This window comes from Heterodontus francisci, chromosome 4 (genome assembly GCF_036365525.1).
Source record: "Heterodontus francisci isolate sHetFra1 chromosome 4, sHetFra1.hap1, whole genome shotgun sequence".
In the NCBI taxonomy this organism is placed as follows: Eukaryota; Metazoa; Chordata; class Chondrichthyes; order Heterodontiformes; family Heterodontidae; genus Heterodontus; species Heterodontus francisci.
In genome coordinates this window covers 44570045-44587062 of record NC_090374.1, presented here as the reverse complement: position 1 = coordinate 44587062, position 17018 = coordinate 44570045, and the positions used below count along the sequence as shown (strand labels likewise).

Genomic DNA, 17018 nt, shown 5'->3' with positions numbered 1-17018 from the left:
TGGAAAGTAACTGGTCAAATAGAAGAAAAATTTAACAAAATGTTGTCTCACGTGAGAACAACAAAGAATTTCAGCCTGCACCCCATTTCCCCTTAGTAAATTTAGCCCAACCAACACACAAGGTACAGTCAACTCTGGTGAATGCCATGCTTAGCAACCTGTAGAGAAGAGATTTGGTATAGGGTGGTGGAGTCTTTTAAAATACCCAACTGCAGCACAAATTCTGCAACTACATTTATTACTTCAAGAAATGAAATGGCTCATGAATAATTACAAGATTAATATCCTTTCAAATCAGTCTTAAATGCATTTCCACATGAAAACCCATATGAATAGCCCACACAAAAGGAACTTCCACAGAAATGCAACACTGAACAAAAATGGCACACAATGCAATTTTTTTTTTAAAAAGCACAACAGCAGTAGTACCATTAAAACAAAGAAGCATTACACACATTAAAAGGAGCAAGGCTTCTTCAACAACACAGCTACAGCAAAATACAGAAAACGTACACAGTAGAGACATAGAAACAAATGAATTTCAATACAGAAGGAAAATTCTGTGCGCATAACTGGTTCTCAACATCCAAGTATTTAACAGTTGAATTAAATTTGTAAAGCTCATTGTACCTTTGGAAGATAAAGCATGCCCATGGAACCATAATTATCTTGTTGCAGCCTCCTGTATCGAGATTGTTTCACACTACCAAATGCAAAAGCATTCTGAAGTTAGAAGTGTATGTAAAAAGTGCAACAGGGTTAGTGGTGCACACAATAGGACAGTAAGATGAATTATCCTAAACTCGAGCTCATCTTTCATTGAAAGTCTAATACTTTACATTTAATAGCTTCATTATATATCATGTACTTAAGTAAATAATGCTATTTCCCCTAGCATGCTGACATTGGGTGGGAATGACATTTTTGCAGAGGATATGCATTGTACTTGCAAATTGAAATAAATTGTGCATAAGTGATAAGCAAATCCTCATTATTTCTCACTTACTAATGAGTCATTTTTGTTTTTAAAATAGAAGACCTGCATTAGCATCATTGTTTGATCTTCAGAACAATTAAACCAACATTAAATTGTACTTGATTGTCTTTTAGCAGGGTTGGGTTTCATGTTCTCTGTGACAACTCAAGTTGCATAGTTATGGATGCCCGCTTATGTAATGTGCAGATTTAATTAAAAGTTATATATTTCACAGTACAGTACTTTATTTTAGCCTCATGAAAGATTAGCTATAAGATTTATGTTTTAAAATTAATTTTGTTTCCCCGCTGTGATTAATTTCTCCTACTCCCTCACCCATCCCCCAACTCAAATAAAAAATTCCTGCATAATCTACCAATTTCCACACAGTCGCCTTTAGTGGGGTGGCAGTAAGGTTATCATGACCTAATTTCATGACTGCAGCCAATATTACTCTGCAGCTAGATGGTCCAAAGTGCTCTTGTAGATGGCAAGTGGCTTATTTTAAAATCTTCACTCTGGAGGTGAATTGAGATGACTCAGACAAGAAAACAAAACTTACAAATAAATAGTAGCTGAACTACTATATTGCCAATCCAGGGTTTTGAAGCCATGACTGTCTAATTCAGAAGGCTGGCACTTTACCCACCTTGTGCTATTGGGGCACAATATGCAGCTGAAAATTTGGCACTGCACGTGGGTATTTTGGCTTCTTTTCAGGAGTCTCAAAATGTGCACCAAGTTACAAAACACTTCAGCTTTTGTGTTGTGTGAAACAATAAACTGAATTGCAGCAATGCAATGAGCTCTATAAGATAAAGGATTTTAATATCAAGTATGCCATTTCCACGAACATGACTACTAGAGGTTCTGTTGCAGGGTTGCAATTACACCCATTACATACCTAATTTTTTCCTTTTTACAATTGAGGTACTAAGTTCAGGGTTAAAGCCCATCAGTCGAGGACAATGGTAAAGTTGAAAATAAATATGAAACAAATCAGAAAAAAAGCAATTAGATTATACTAAGCTTGGGCTTTAAAAGCCTGAAAATTATAGAAAGGATGAAATCTGAGGGAGATGGGGAGCTCCAGTTTTCAAGCTGGCACAAGAAAGTGTTACATACATTAAAAATGTTAACTGATGGCCTAGCTGACTTGTTTTTAAATTTATTTAGTGTTTTCTTGATACATCATAACAAAAAATGGTTGCATGTTAGGAGAAAGCAACTTAGCTAAAATTTATTTTTGATCTAGATGAAAAACCATTGCCATTTAATGAAGAATATCTGAAACATGTTTGAAGTCTCTCTTAAAAATTCCTGGCTTAACATAGCCAAATATGCTACTCAGATAGCAATAATAGATTCAGAATGCACCAGTTTCTCCCCCTCCCCTCCCAACTTTAGAAGTTGCATTCATAGGCACACTTTGTGTTTTGAAAACACCTAACAGAACTTTATAACAACTGACAACACTTTTAGGCAACAAAACAAAGCTTATATTGTTGATACTTTTTTCTGAAAATATGCAATATGATATGCAATATGCAGCCCTGCATAGCAATGTCTGAAAAAACACATCAGTTTTAAAATAGGAAAACAAAGAATGCAAAATCTGGTATGGTTAGGTTGATACCATTTTACTTGATCCAACTCTTCCAGAGTGACATAATTGTACACATATTATATACAATACTTTTATATACTGTGTGCCACTTTTTTTGTTGAAGTCTTTTTCTTCAGATTTTAAAGAGTTTATAAAGCAGGCTTAAATGGCCTGCATTCTACAAATCTGGCACTTTGTTGTGAGCGTTCCATTCCTCCCCCTACCAAACAAAGCATTCCCTTTCTCAACTTAATTCTGGTACAGATTTCCAAAGTGCCAGTTTGCTACACATGATAAAAGTCCTCATTTGTTTGTCAAACAAGTCATTCCATTTTGATACATTTCCTTAGTCAGGATCAAAGAAACACACCACTGGATATAATTAACATGTCAATGTTCTTGCTTCAGCTTTTTTCATATCCCTGGATTTGTAGTATCCAACATTCCAGCTGGTAAATCGTTTTGAAGAATGTAAACAAGCACCAATAAAAATAGGCCCCAACATCCCCAAAAAGGAGATAGTTTAGCAGTCCTCAATTAATTTGTGCTTTCTTAAAAAGCACTTTAGGAATTCACATTCACAGCTCCACATGGTTGCTTCTCCCAGTTAAATCTGTGGAAAGCCCAAATCAATGTTGCACACTGTCTTCTGAACAGAAGTCAAACTGAATCAGAGCAAAGGCGTAGGAGCCATTTCAATGACCTTTAGTCCAGCAGTCAAAAACTGAAGTCTTCAGCTCTCATCTTCTCTGATTAGCATATACTGGATAGGCTAGTGTGACATTGAGGGAGTCATTATGTTGTACAAGTGATGTGTGCTGATAATGTAGCACCAGTTCTCTAAGTGAGTTGTACAAGTTGTATGGTTCTGCAAATCCATATCCTGTGGGAGTTTTATTTATGACACAGTGTTTCACATCACCATCGACCCTACAAAAGGGGAAACATATTACTGTCACTGAAATGCATTAGAAATAATAAAAAGCAAACTCTTAGGAAAAAATAAAATACATCCAATTTTGTTTTGGATGGGAAATATCACCCTATACTTTTTTTTAGCTTAAGCAGCATTGCAGACCATTACAGTATTTCATTTTAATATTCAGCACACTTAGGGATGAGAAATATTTTCCAATAAAGGCAACAGTAATATAGCAATGAAAAAGGTTGCAACTTTAGACCAAACATTTGACTGTAGCTGAAAAGACTGCCTGAAAGTCAGTTTATGGGATTGCATACAAAGAATCATCACGTTGGTGAGGTACTGGCAGGAGGCCATGAGAGGAGAAAATCGGGTACAGGGGAGGATGTGAAAGGATAATAAAGGTATCGGGATATTAAAGACAGTCAAAGAAATGGTCATGAGGGATCTGTCCAAATTGTTGGTTAAAAATTGTCATCTTAGTTCAGTTGGTAGCATTCTTGCATCTGAATTACAAAATTGTGGGTTCAAGATGCACTCCAGGATATAAACTAGGCTGGCACTCCAGTGTAGCACTGAAGGAGTGCTACGCTGTTGGAGGTGATGTCCCTCAGATGAGATGTTAAATTGAAATCCCATGTGGCTGCTCATGTGTACGTTAAAGAGACAATGGCACTATCTGAAAAGAAAGGAGTTCTCCCAGTGTCCTGCCCAACACCACAACCTCACTGATATTTATGTAATCTTAAGTGCAAAATGGTTGCATGTTCACCTACAAAGCGACAATACTACAAACATAATTCATGTATGAGAAGCACTTTGCAATATCCTGAGTAGCATGTTAAATTGCTTTATAAATTCAAGGTTTTTTGCTTTCAATTTCTAGCATATCTACTACAAGGATGAGTATACATACACGACAGAGCAAGCATAACAGCCTGGCTTGCTGCTCTCTCGGACTAGGAATGTTCCATCCCGCTTTCCTCTCAGCAGACTCTCTGCTCGAGTCCTGTTAATATTCCCTACATTCCACGCTCGCTCATCATGATGGGGTAGATCTTCATCATCATCCACCATGGAGTATTGGCTAAAAGAAATGGATAATTTTCAATTATAAAAGCAAAGCACATGGAAACATGTTTGTACGCTCTTAGAAGTAAAAAAATGAAAGCCACTTACTCTTCAGCATTCTCATTCTTAATACCAAGCCACTCGTTGATCTTCTTTTGTCGAACACCCTTCTGTGTCAACCAACTTCAAAAAATAGATTAAAATGATATTACTGGAAGTGAGCGCGCATTTCATTGTACTTAAGAACATTTTTTAATTTCCTTTCTGACTTTCTATGCCTTGTTCCCTTACCCAAATTAGTCATGGCTACAGATGTCTCCATGACAACAGACAAATAAAAACTCTACATTGGACAACAAGAGTTGTGTAGTTAACTTGTCTGTTCTTCTCCCTTCCCAGTAAAACAAAATGTGATAGCGATGCATTCTATTTCCAACCCAATTACAAGTGATGTGACTAAGCCATAAAGAGTTTGAAAGTCAATGCTAAGATTTTGACCTAAGCATTATAAGAATCATACTCCCAACGGTTTTATTTATAAAGCTATCACATCCTTGTTTTTTTGACCATCATAAATACAGGTTTAAAAGACAAAAGCAAAATACTGCAGATGCTGTAAATCTGAAAATCAATATAGAAAAACTGGAAATACTCAGCAGGTTAGGCAGTATCTGTGGAGAGAGAAGCAGAATTAACGTTACTGTGAACGGTTTCTCCCTCCAGAGATGCTGCCTGACCTGCTGAGTATTTCCAGCATTTTCAGGTTTAAAAGCTCTTTCATTAAGTACTTTGCTTACGTAAGGTACTGGTCTCTTGTTTTTCTTAATTGAATCAGGTCAGGTTTAATGCTGTTCATCCTTTTGTCAATTTCCCGATAATCAGCTGCTTGTTTCTTCAAGTCTTCTTCTAATCTCCGCTTGCTGTCAACAATTTCACTGATGCGAGACTTCAGCTTTTCATAATTTACCATGATTCTGGAGAGAAATAGTAAAACATTAGCAATACTGAACTTAAGCAAAGCCAGATATTTTGGCACTAAACTGCAAACTAATCTAGAGGATATACAGCCTTTACAACTACAAAAAAACTGTCTTTCCACTATACTTTCTGAAACATGTTCCACTAAAGGTATGAGCAAACTAGTCATAAAGAGGCAAGGATCAAAAAAAAAACTGAATCTGAAGAAAAAGGCATTTACAAAATCTATAAACCGGTAAAAGAGAAGATAACGAGGGAATATGAGCAGCTGAGAAAAAAGACAATTAGGAAAGCAAAGAAATTTGAAATGAAAACATTAAAACATAATAAAAAGAGTAAAATATTTTATATACACATAAGAACAAAAATAAAATGAAGATAAGGATAGAGCCAAAGGACAAGGTAGATAGTCTCACAGGAGCTGAAATGCTAAGGATACTGAACAGATAATTTGCATCAGTTTTCACTTAAGAATCTATCAGAGAAGGAATGACAATAGTAGGAGGGATATTACAACAGCTAAGACAGAAAGAAGAGAGATATTAGAGAAATGAGCCAAACTTGGAGGGCAAAATCCTACATCCAGAAGTACTGCACCTGTGGAGATTCAAAAACTAGGGAGGAGATAGCAGAGGCTTTAATATTCATGTACAAAAATTCAATAGAAAAAGGAATAGTGCCAGAGGACTGGCACACAGGAATGCAATTCCCAACTTCAAAAATGATAATAGAACTAATCCGGGAAACTAATATAGATCGGTTAGATTAACAACAATGGTCGGAAAGATATTAGAATCTTTGCTAAAAGATCAGATAACAACACAAAGATAACAAATGGGCGGCACAGTGGTTAGCACCGCAGCCTCACAGCTCCAGCGACCCGGGTTCAGTTCTGGGTACTGCCTGTGCGGAGTTTGCAAGTTCTCCTTGTGTCTGCGTGGGTTTCCGCCAGGTGCTCCGGTTTCCTCCCACAGCCAAAGACTTGCAGGTTGATAGGTAAATTGGCCATTGTAAATTGCCCCTAGTGTAGGCAGGTGGTAGGAGAATGGTGGGGATGTGGTAGAGAATATGGGGTTAATGTAGGATTAGTATAAATGGGTGGTTGTTGGTCGGCACAGACTCGGTGGGCCGAAGGGCCTGTTTCAGTGCTGTATCTCTAAATAAATAAATATAAATAAATAAAAAACAGTCAACATGGATTTCCAAAGGGCCACGTTTAACCTACTTTATTTAATTCTAAAAAGAATCAGAAAGAGTGGACAAGGGCCATGCAATGGATGTGATATACATTGACATTTGATAAGATGCCACATAAAGATACTTGTGAATAAGGTCAGGGCTTGTGGAGTCAGAAGCAAGGTAGCAGAATGGGTTGAAAGATGGCCAGAAAATAAATAGAATGGAGGAGTTAAGGGAAGTTTCTCAGACTGGCAGAAAATAGAAGGTGTGGTCCATAAGGATCCATGCTGGGATGACTGTTATTTACCATACACACACATGATTTGGACTTAGCAATTTATCATATCGAAATTTGCAGATGATTACCAAATTGGCAGGGGGTGGCAACAGCTAATAATGTGGAGGACTGCATCAAAATACAGAAGACATAAATAGGGTTGCATAATGCATGGTTAAATGGAAAATAATATTCCATGGAAGGTATGAAACTAAATGGACTAGAAGAGCAAAGAAATATGGGACTACAGATACATAAATCACAAAAAGTAGCCACGCAAACTGATAAGCCATAAAGTGTGCAAAGTAAATACTCGCGTTCAATTCTACAGGATCAGAATTCAAAAGCTGCAAGGTAATGTTAAATTTACGTAGAAACCAGTTAGACATATGGAGTATGTGTGCAGTTCTGGTCACCAGAAAACATAATGAAGCACTATAGGAAGTGCAGAAAAGACTTGCAAGAACGTTACCAGAATAGAGAGAATGCAACTATCAATATTATTGGGCAGGTTGGAGGCTGGCTCTCTTTGGAAAAGAGAAGACTTAGGAGACCAAAAGGTCTTAAAAATAATGAAGAGGTTTGAAAGGGTGAATGTGAAGAAACTGTTTCTGATTGTGGGCAAGTCCAGAACAAGGAGACATAAATGTAAGATAGATACCTATGAATTAAAGACAGAATTTAGGAGGAATTTATTTTACACAGAATGATGAGAATATGGAACTCGCTGCCATATGTAGTTGAAAGATGCCACTGATATTTAAGGAGACGTTTGATGCATACATGAGGGAGAAGGGAATAGAGGAATATGGCAGAGGATGGGAAGTGGTAATGAGACTGATAGAAGGCTTGTACGGAGTATAAACACTGGCATCGACCAGTTGGTCAAAATGGCTTGCTTCTATGCTGTAGATTCTATGTGATTCTTATATTCTGTACAACTTTATGTAAGAATCACATAGAATCTACAGCACAGAAACAGGCCATTTGACCCAACCAGTCCACCCCACCATTTATGCTTCACCTCAGCCTCCTCCCATCCTTCCTCATTGAACTATCAGCATAACCTTTTATTCCCTTCTCTATCATATGCTTATCTAGCCTCCCCTTAAATGCATCTACACGATTTATCACAGGGAATGGTTGCGGTCATCAGCTCCACATTCTCTCCACTCTCTGAATAAAGAAGTTTCTTCTGAATCCCCTATTTGATTTTATGTAAATAAGTGCAAATTAAATGCCAAATAATACAATTAGAAACATTACATCTTTGACAATTTTCTGGAAATTAAAACAATTATAAAAATAATTTTTTGATCCGTCTACCAACCCAAATAAGATGAAACGTAGACAAAATACAAACCTCTGGATCTCTTTTTCATTTCCTTCTCGCCTGAATTTTTCAATATACTCCTTGCTATACCTTTCCTGTGTTTGACACTGTTCCTCAAATATTTTGATTGTTTCATTAAATGCTTCAATAGCTGTCCTTTTCATTTGAATTTCCTAATTGCAAAAAAATCATATATACAAATGCAACATAAAAATTTGGTAAAGCGCAAAATGTTGTTTTCTTTTATTGATAAATGGATCTGGTTTTAGTGAGAATAACTGAATTCAACTTAAAAAAATACAACCGTCCAATTAAATATTTTAACAATGAGATACCTTACAGAATTCACTTGTAGGAAAAATGCTCATTTTTAATGGAAGTAACCAGGTTGGTGACAAAAAGAACTCACTTGAGATGTTCTTGTACATTCTTCATAAAGTCGGTCATACTCTCGACTCTTTTCCTGGTACTGAGTGTGATATTCATGCAATTTCTTTCCCACGGCATCAATGTTGTCCTCTTTTACCACCTGATCCTGAAGAAAATACAGGAAATGCTGTGATACACAATCAATGGCACTGTACTGCTTTTAAAATCTGGTTGATCCTAAAGGCTATCTCAAAATGTATTATGCGTAGAATTCAATATTATACATTTATGTTTCCTTTATACTTTAAGTACAGTAAATATAGGGCAATAAGTTTGTTACGATTTAAAGGAATAGGAAGTCTTTTAAAGTACTATGAAGTCCAGGAATCAGAATACTCAACAATACACAAGGCAACAGACATATTTGTCTTCAATAAAATTGATTCTTCCATCATTTAGGCCAAAAATATAAAAATATATCATACCTGTTGGAACTTGGACACAGGGTACAACAGTTTAACATCTAGTTTAGGGTTGTACTGTGCCAACGATTCATGACGATAGTGATTTATAAGCTCCACCACTGAATTGAAAGTCAACGGATCAGAAAAGCCATATTTGCCATCTCGATGAAAAATTTTGATTAACTTATTGTTGCCCCCTTTCCTGCAAAAGAGTCACATTTTACAGTTTAAGGTGATAAATGAGAATATTTATCAATATTGTACAAAGAATGATTACTTTATAAGAAATATTCAGAAAATTTATTACCTCAGGGTAAGAGTATAGTCACCGTGCATTTTTGTAGAAGCATCACGGACTAAAAAGGTACCATCAGCAGTGTCGCGCAGTTTTTCATTGACCTCCTCTCTGGGGGGGGTGGGGTGGGGTGAGAGGGGAAAAGGTAGTTCAATTAGACTTCCATTCTGCACAGGCCTCAGTTCTGCATGGAGAAGTATCTAGCAAGACAATGGCTAGGAATTTAGCAAGCAGGGAAAATAAATTTAGCAGCATTTATACAAGTCCTCTTGGGAAAGAAATGCCAAAGCGTAATGTTGCTATTTTGGGAATTAGTTATTTGTTATGCTCTTTCTTTCCCTAGGAATAATTTCTGAATGTAATTTATATTCCATGGAAATTTCCATATACATGTATAACTGCAAACTACCAGTTTTACATTACATAGATTACATAAGATATTCGGCACATAAACAGACCATTCGGCCTAATTAGTCTCTTCTGGCATTTATGCCCCACACGAGCCTCCTCGCTCTTTCCTCATCTAAATCTATCGTAACCCTCTATTCCCTTCTCCCTCATATGTTTGTCCAGCTTCCCCTTAAATGCATCAATACTATTTGCTTCAACCAGTTGCTCTGGTCGAGTTCCACATTCTCACCACTCTTTGGGTAAAGAAGTTACTTCTGAACTTCTTATTGGATTTCTTGGTGACTCTCTTATATTGGCGGCCTCTAGATAAGCTCTTCCCTGCAAGTGGAAACATTCTCTCTGTACCCACTCTATCAAAACCTTTCATAATTTTAATGATCTCTATTATGTCACCCCTCAGCCTTCTATTTTCAAGAGAAAAGACACCCAGCCTGTTCATCCTTTCCTGATATGTACACCCTTGCATCAGTTCTGTTCTCGCCTGACTCCAGCAGGCATGAAAGAAATCCTATTAAAAGGCAACCTTGACTTGAACATTTCTGCTCTGATTTAAAGAATATCTTTCAATTATGTCCCTGCTGACAACCACACAAAGGCTCCACTCTAACCATTCAAATAATGAAAATAGTTTCAGGTTTGTTATCAGACTTGATGTTCAGTCATTTTCTGTCTTGCAACTCTCTGGTAGTTACATTTGCAAACAATTAACCAGATATAGGTCTGAGCAGCTGTCTCAGGTGAACTACAGTTCTCACTGTATTCTCTATACTCCTAAATCACAATAAAACTATCAAAGTTACAGACTTACCTTGAAATGTCGCCCCAGTACCATTCAGCATCTTGCAGCGACATGTTACTGTTTATCCCGTTATTAGTTACAGGTGTTGGTTTTGGTGGCTTTGGAGGCAAAGCTGTATGGATTAAAAATAAATAACAATTTCAGAAAATGCCCAACTTTTCCATGTTTTTTCCCTATACCTAATACAACAAATCTGCTTTATAATGCTCCCATGACAGTTATGTGAACAATATTCTAGGTGAGACAGCAAATAGAAGGGGAATTTAAAAGTTTCATCGTTCATCAGGGAGCCAGAAACAACACACATTACTTTAACTCATTGCACTCAAATGTCTAATTGCAGACACAGTAGTTAAATGTAACCACATGCTAGACTTAAGCAGTGCATTACAGTTGGCTCTGGTTAAAATCAAGATTCTGTTCAACTTTGCACTAATGCAATATTTTATATGAACAGCACCATACAACATATTTTAGTAGCAAGCTAGAAATCTGGTATTCTGGAATCAGCCAGTAGACCTAAAATATAACATAAAATACGATGTCATGGAACACATTCATGCTGTAAGTATTCAATCTTAAGGAAACACATCTTCACACAATATGGAGAAATAATCCATCTGTAATGAGGTCAACCATTCCCCTCCCCCTTCTTTTAGTTCTTCAGTTCTGAAGAACCTTTCTGCTTTCCAAAAACTCCAGACATTGATGAGAATAAACCAAAAGACTGCATCCCCCAAGGTAAATATATTTTAAAAATATATGATGCTGCTAATCAGTAATCAGCAATGCAGAGAGTTGGAATCCAAGCACCAGTCTAGCTTAATACTAAAATAACCTGGATCATTTTCTATGTGACAAAGTACAATACTGGTATATGACTAAGTTTTAAATAAATTTTCAAGTCATGCAAAAGCTGGGTTACACCACCAGCATCCCAATCTTTTAAAAAAATTATAAGTATTAATAAAATACAGAGGCACCTAGATTGAAGGACCCTACCCAAGCATAGACACAATTTAAAATAATCACTCTAACTAGTATTAGAAGATCAGCAGGAAATAAAGGCAATGAAAACTGTTAGATATTCAATTTACTGATGCAATCAAAAGCAATCAAACCATAACAAATTTGACAGATATACAATGGATATATTAAAACTTGAAATTCAAGCATGTTCTCAACATTTTTCAAATATTCTCATTAATCTTCAAAAGGCTGTTTCACAATCTCAGATTTATGCAAATAATTTCCAAGAAGCTACTTCAAAATATATTCTAGGTCCATTTAAGTACTTTAGTTGTTGGGGAGAAAATGACTAGGAAAGGGTTAAGGCACTGCACTGAAACCTTGCTCAAAAAGCTGTTTAAATGAACCATACAGAAACAGATCCTACAGCCAATAAAAATAATACTGCAGGATTTTTTTCAGCTTCAGTGGACATTAAACCTTCAAAGATTAGTCATTAATACAGACATATTACTAAGCATAGCTCAGTTCCATAGGTTTTTAGCTGAACTTTAAATATGGTCACTGGGACGTATCTCGCACCAGCCACAATACTGGTAATTAAAAATGCACATTAAAAACAATGGTGATTTCAGCTAATTCTGCTGAATGCGCATTTACAAAAAAAATGCACATGCATTTCATAAATCAACTATTTTTTCCACCCATTTTCAACAATTTTATCTGCAAGTGATACGGATTAAAATCTATAAATTTATTATTCCTAATTTGTAATGAATGTGGAAAAATTGAACTGAGTAGGGCTTAAAAATTCTGCAGCTTGGATAAAAGGTACTAGCTAGCTATTTTATAATGTACATTAATGAAAATACAATTAAAACTAAAAGCAGTGTAGATAAATATTACAGCTTAAAGTGATACAATATTTCATCAATTTAGCTACTGAAATATACAGATATACTTCAGTTTGTACTGAACAAGTAATCCTGGATTGAGCAACTCTCCTCTTAAAATTCAGTTCTTGTACAAACAGCGAATGCATACTGTTTTAATATTGCCAATTGAATCCTGCACTTGTCTCAATAGAACGTCGCTATGATGCTCGATATAATAGAAGTACAATTTTTCTGAGCAGGCTCAGGGGATTCATTAAAGTAATTACAGGAACTAATCACTGTTGATTCAATATAAATTCTTGTAAAAATTGTGCATTTACCATTACCACTTAGATTTCAGGAAAATGTACTGTGATGTACTTTCCAGAATATCAGTCTCTTACTACTCACCCTATAGCAAGATAAAAATGACATATTTATAGGAACATTTCACTATATAGATTAAGTTTTGTTGTAATTTTCTTTGTCAACCAGCATGCTTGACGAGGATAAATAAGGCTAGTCTTATCTGCTGTTAAATGGAGTTACAAGCAATGACTAAAGTACTCCCTACAGCACTGAAGTTAACGTATCCAGTAGAGAGGGGGAAAATGCTGCTCATCAACAAATATGCTTTATCTAGTCTGAAAATGTAAACATTTAACAACTCCAACCTGCAGTAATCATTAAAAAAGACCGTATCTGCTATTGTCAGACTGTACACACAACTACCTACATTAAAACCAGTTTTGCTTTTATTGTAGAATTACCTGGTGGATCCATTTCTATGTAAAACATCAAATCTGTGGCACAGTGAATTTCTGTTCTACGATAGTCTAATTCTAGTTCTTCCATATTCCAAACTGTGTTGCACATTAAGCTTCAAACATTGCTGTTCAGGGTCAATCATAAGAAGAAATGCAGTCTTTTTATAATGGTGTCTTGGAATTCATTTTAAAACCTATGAAGGGCTGCACTGTAACCTCTTACATCATACACCACAGCCAATCCAATCAAGATAATGTCACCAGACCACTCCTGTTCATTTCCTATATCTAGTGGCTTTCAGTATCAATTTATGTATCAATTCCAAAATTCAGTAAGTGAAAAAAATTACATTGAAACTAAAATAGATAACAGACTAAAATCCTGCAGGATAAATTAACACTGATAATTTTCTATTTCCTTTCTAATGCTTCCAGTTTGGTACATCCCACTTTTGGCAGTCTGACAAAAGCTTAACTGCAGCACGTAGGCTCCTCAATGCATCTGGCAGTGCACACAACTAGTCCATTCCAAGAAGTGTTAACATTTAGAAGGATTTACACTATTTTAAATCTATTTGAACCTTAGATGGCAAATCTAACATGAACAAAAAAAAGCACATTTAAACACACCCATGTGTTTAGAAAATTGAAGTATAATTTAAACATTGAAGTATAAATTCCAGTTGAAGATTTAGCCAAACAAAGTTTTAAAATATATATCCACAATACTTTAAAGCTGCCATTATATTATAGGTACAGGTGAAAGAGGTATCTGAACAGTGTGATGCCCAACTGGAAGAATAGAGCTGGGATACTGGCAGTAATTCACACTTGCCACAACCAGGAGAAACTTCTGTACAAAGGTGTTTGCAGGTATGCAGAGCTCTGCACTTGGAATAGCTAAGTATTAATGTTAAGTAGGTTGAAGCATCCACTTTCTCCTAATACTGAAAAGTTTACAAAATTATAGGAGGTCCAAACCAATGAGGAGCCTAAACAACAAGATACACATTCCTTCATTTAACTCAACTCAGAAGCTGGATCAGACTTCACTGTAACACTGCCACCTTGCATCCAAAAATCACTGGATTTAACAGGCAATACACCAATGGCCTGACATATTTACAAAAGAGCTTCCATGCAAAACCAACCACACAAATTTGCGACAAGTCATTTATAGTAATTAATAATTCAAATGTTTTTCTTGTCAAGAATCCATCATAGATTATTTACAAATGAGAAATTTGTTACTATTCATCTGCCTACTCTCAACAGTAAACAGAAGGCTACCTACACCACATGCACTGCAGCAGTTCAAGAAGGTGGCTCACCACCACTTTCTCAAGGGCAAGAATGGGCAGCGATACCCACATCCCTTGAATGAATTTAAAAAAACTACATTTGGAGGAAAATTCAAATGGGAGAAAAAGGCGGCACAATATGCAAAATTGAAACAGGTTTTTCCACTAAAGCTGTAACTTGAAGCACTTGCTGCTTTTCTGCAAGTTTTCATATGAAGAGTATTGAAATAAAATGTGTGACTATTTTAAATAAGTATTTAAAGTTAAAAATAGCCCATGTTTAAATTGAACTGTAATAGGCTAATGTGGAAAGGCACATTGTGATTAAGTATAATGTACAAAAAAAATCTCCTTTTGCTATGGAAGTGAAAAGAGATAGTTTTTTAAAGCCTAGAAATCAAACTAGAGTTCTGCAACTAGGACAGGAAATTTTTAATCCCTTCAGGGCTTTAGCAAAAGAGCCAAACCCTGGATGCATACACTTGTACAATCAGGTTAATGCTCAACTTAAACCAGTCTAGCTTGCTGCGACACCATATGCTAAGCTAGCACAGACAGAACAAGTGACGGACAGGTGATTTTCCACTGCCTCTGCATGGTTTGGCCAAATGCCAGATATATGCTAGCTGGGCACTGGGGGCAAGGGGGGCATGGGGAAACAAAGAAAAAGAAAAATCACATCTCATCTAAAAGTCATACTTCAATTCTGGAGGAGCAATTTAAAATCAGATTTTTAAAAAGTATACATTCATAGACAAGCTTACATCTTGCACTATGCATCATCAATATGGCTTTTCTGTTTCGTTAGGTATTTTGATCATCTGTTCTTAAGCAGGCTCCTTGCATTAGCTCATGTAACTACGTAGCTCTGAACAACTGGATATAACTGCAAAGCGATGGCCTTCTGCCTTCCCCAAGGGGTTTCAAGGTACGTTTAGTGCTGAAGTACCATGCTATCGATGTTGAAAACACCAGGGCTTGTATCCGAACATCGGGTTCTTGTGATTAGCTAGTCGAGATATGCATGCGATTAATAAATGAACTCTTTGCAATGTGTGTGCAGATACCGCTGCAGAGCACAAAGTTAATAATTAAAAATCAAACTTTAAGTTCTGTACTTCCAGCACAGTCAGTGGCCTGCATTTAACTAATGATAAAATCTCTCTCTAAACATTAACCTAGGCAAGCTCAAATATTTGCTGAGTTAGGGATTTCTATTTTGGGAATGGGGGACGGGATGAGGAAGGGAAGGCTGCAGGTTAAAAATTTGGGTAAGCTTTCATTAACAAAACTCCAACTTCTATTTAAGGGGGTATTTCTAATATAGAAAATGTCAGGGCCTGTTTAAGAGGCACTGGAAACTTTCTTATAATCACTGTAGTTGAACATAACATTACAGAAAGCAAACTACTTCAAGCTGCAGGAAGCAGCTAAGCTGGTTCAGCGAAAATAATATCAAAGCCTTCCTTGAGCTGCTTTCCTCAACTACCAATCCAACTCAGAACCTGACTCCATCTATCCCCTCAGGTCAGACTACAGGTGCAGAACAAAGACGACTGTGCATTACTTTAGACAGCTCATATTTCAGTCCTCAGTGTATTTCAATAATAAAAATGCCCACGTGGCAGGCAACCCAAAGCAAAGTGTACAGAAATTAAACAGAAGTAAGCATTTTTAACTTGCCACACCAAAAGAAAGGCTTTTTAAAATATTGCTGTTTGATGTACCTCAAAACTTCTCAATCCATTTTAAAGACCAAAAACAAATAGCCTGAGCATTTTACTCCTAACCAACAACACATCATGAGTTTCAAATCCAGGGTCGCTTTGGAAAGTTTAGCTAGAACTCAATCTGCACAGAGATGGTGAATTAGATTTGGATTTCCCAGGCCAGCTGACAGTAAGCTCATCAGCTTTAGCAAAGTTTAGTTTAGGATAAGTAACATTTATGATATTTTATATTAAAATTTAACTATTAGAAAGTAGCATAAAAGGTTTATGGAATCCTATATCAATATGTACCTTTACAGCTTTCAATCTGATTCAATGTTAGTTCAGTTAATGAATATTCAATTCTCAAACCCTTAGCATCTACCACGAAAAGGTAACAGCCTTTTATTCCACACAACACCACAGCGAAATCTATAAGCACTGCAACTGCATTTAACAACAATCGAGGCCCATTCACACTCTAAAGTCTAATCTGAGTTTGTGGGGATTCCTTTTGTCGTGAGGTCATGACTTCACAAGGCACGCAAACAAAAACTTAAACGCACACTTAAATTTATGAGGAAGGATTAAGTTGGCCTTATTCTCTTTGGAAAAACAGAAAATGGTGAAGTGACATACTTGAAGATTAAGGGAATTAGCAAATTTTACTGAAGTGAAATATCAACTCCAATCAATGGCTCAAATACAGTACTGAGG

At 36.3% G+C, this 17018-nt stretch overlaps 1 protein-coding gene across 3 annotated transcripts in view; it reads right to left on the bottom strand.

Moving 5' to 3' along the window:
• Window positions 1–219: 219 nt before the first annotated feature.
• pik3r1 (phosphoinositide-3-kinase, regulatory subunit 1 (alpha)) overlaps window positions 220–17018 on the bottom strand; it is a 103344-nt gene continuing 86545 nt past the window's right edge. Inside the window, exons 1-10 of one of the 3 annotated variants that reach the window (XM_068029443.1) lie at window positions 15357–15590; window positions 10690–10792; window positions 9483–9581; window positions 9197–9377; window positions 8752–8877; window positions 8373–8515; window positions 5373–5549; window positions 4684–4758; window positions 4421–4591; window positions 220–3512 (exon numbers count right to left, since the gene is read on the bottom strand). In XM_068029443.1, coding sequence (XP_067885544.1) covers window positions 3323–3512; window positions 4421–4591; window positions 4684–4758; window positions 5373–5549; window positions 8373–8515; window positions 8752–8877; window positions 9197–9377; window positions 9483–9581; window positions 10690–10792; window positions 15357–15375 — 1284 coding nt within the window. In that variant the 5' untranslated portion in view covers window positions 15376–15590 and the 3' untranslated portion in view covers window positions 220–3322. Of the gene's footprint in view, window positions 3513–4420; window positions 4592–4683; window positions 4759–5372; window positions 5550–8372; window positions 8516–8751; window positions 8878–9196; window positions 9378–9482; window positions 9582–10689; window positions 10793–13294; window positions 13469–15356; window positions 15591–17018 lie in introns of those variants that run through there. The other 2 variants (XM_068029442.1, XM_068029441.1) reach the window with 2 other exon arrangements.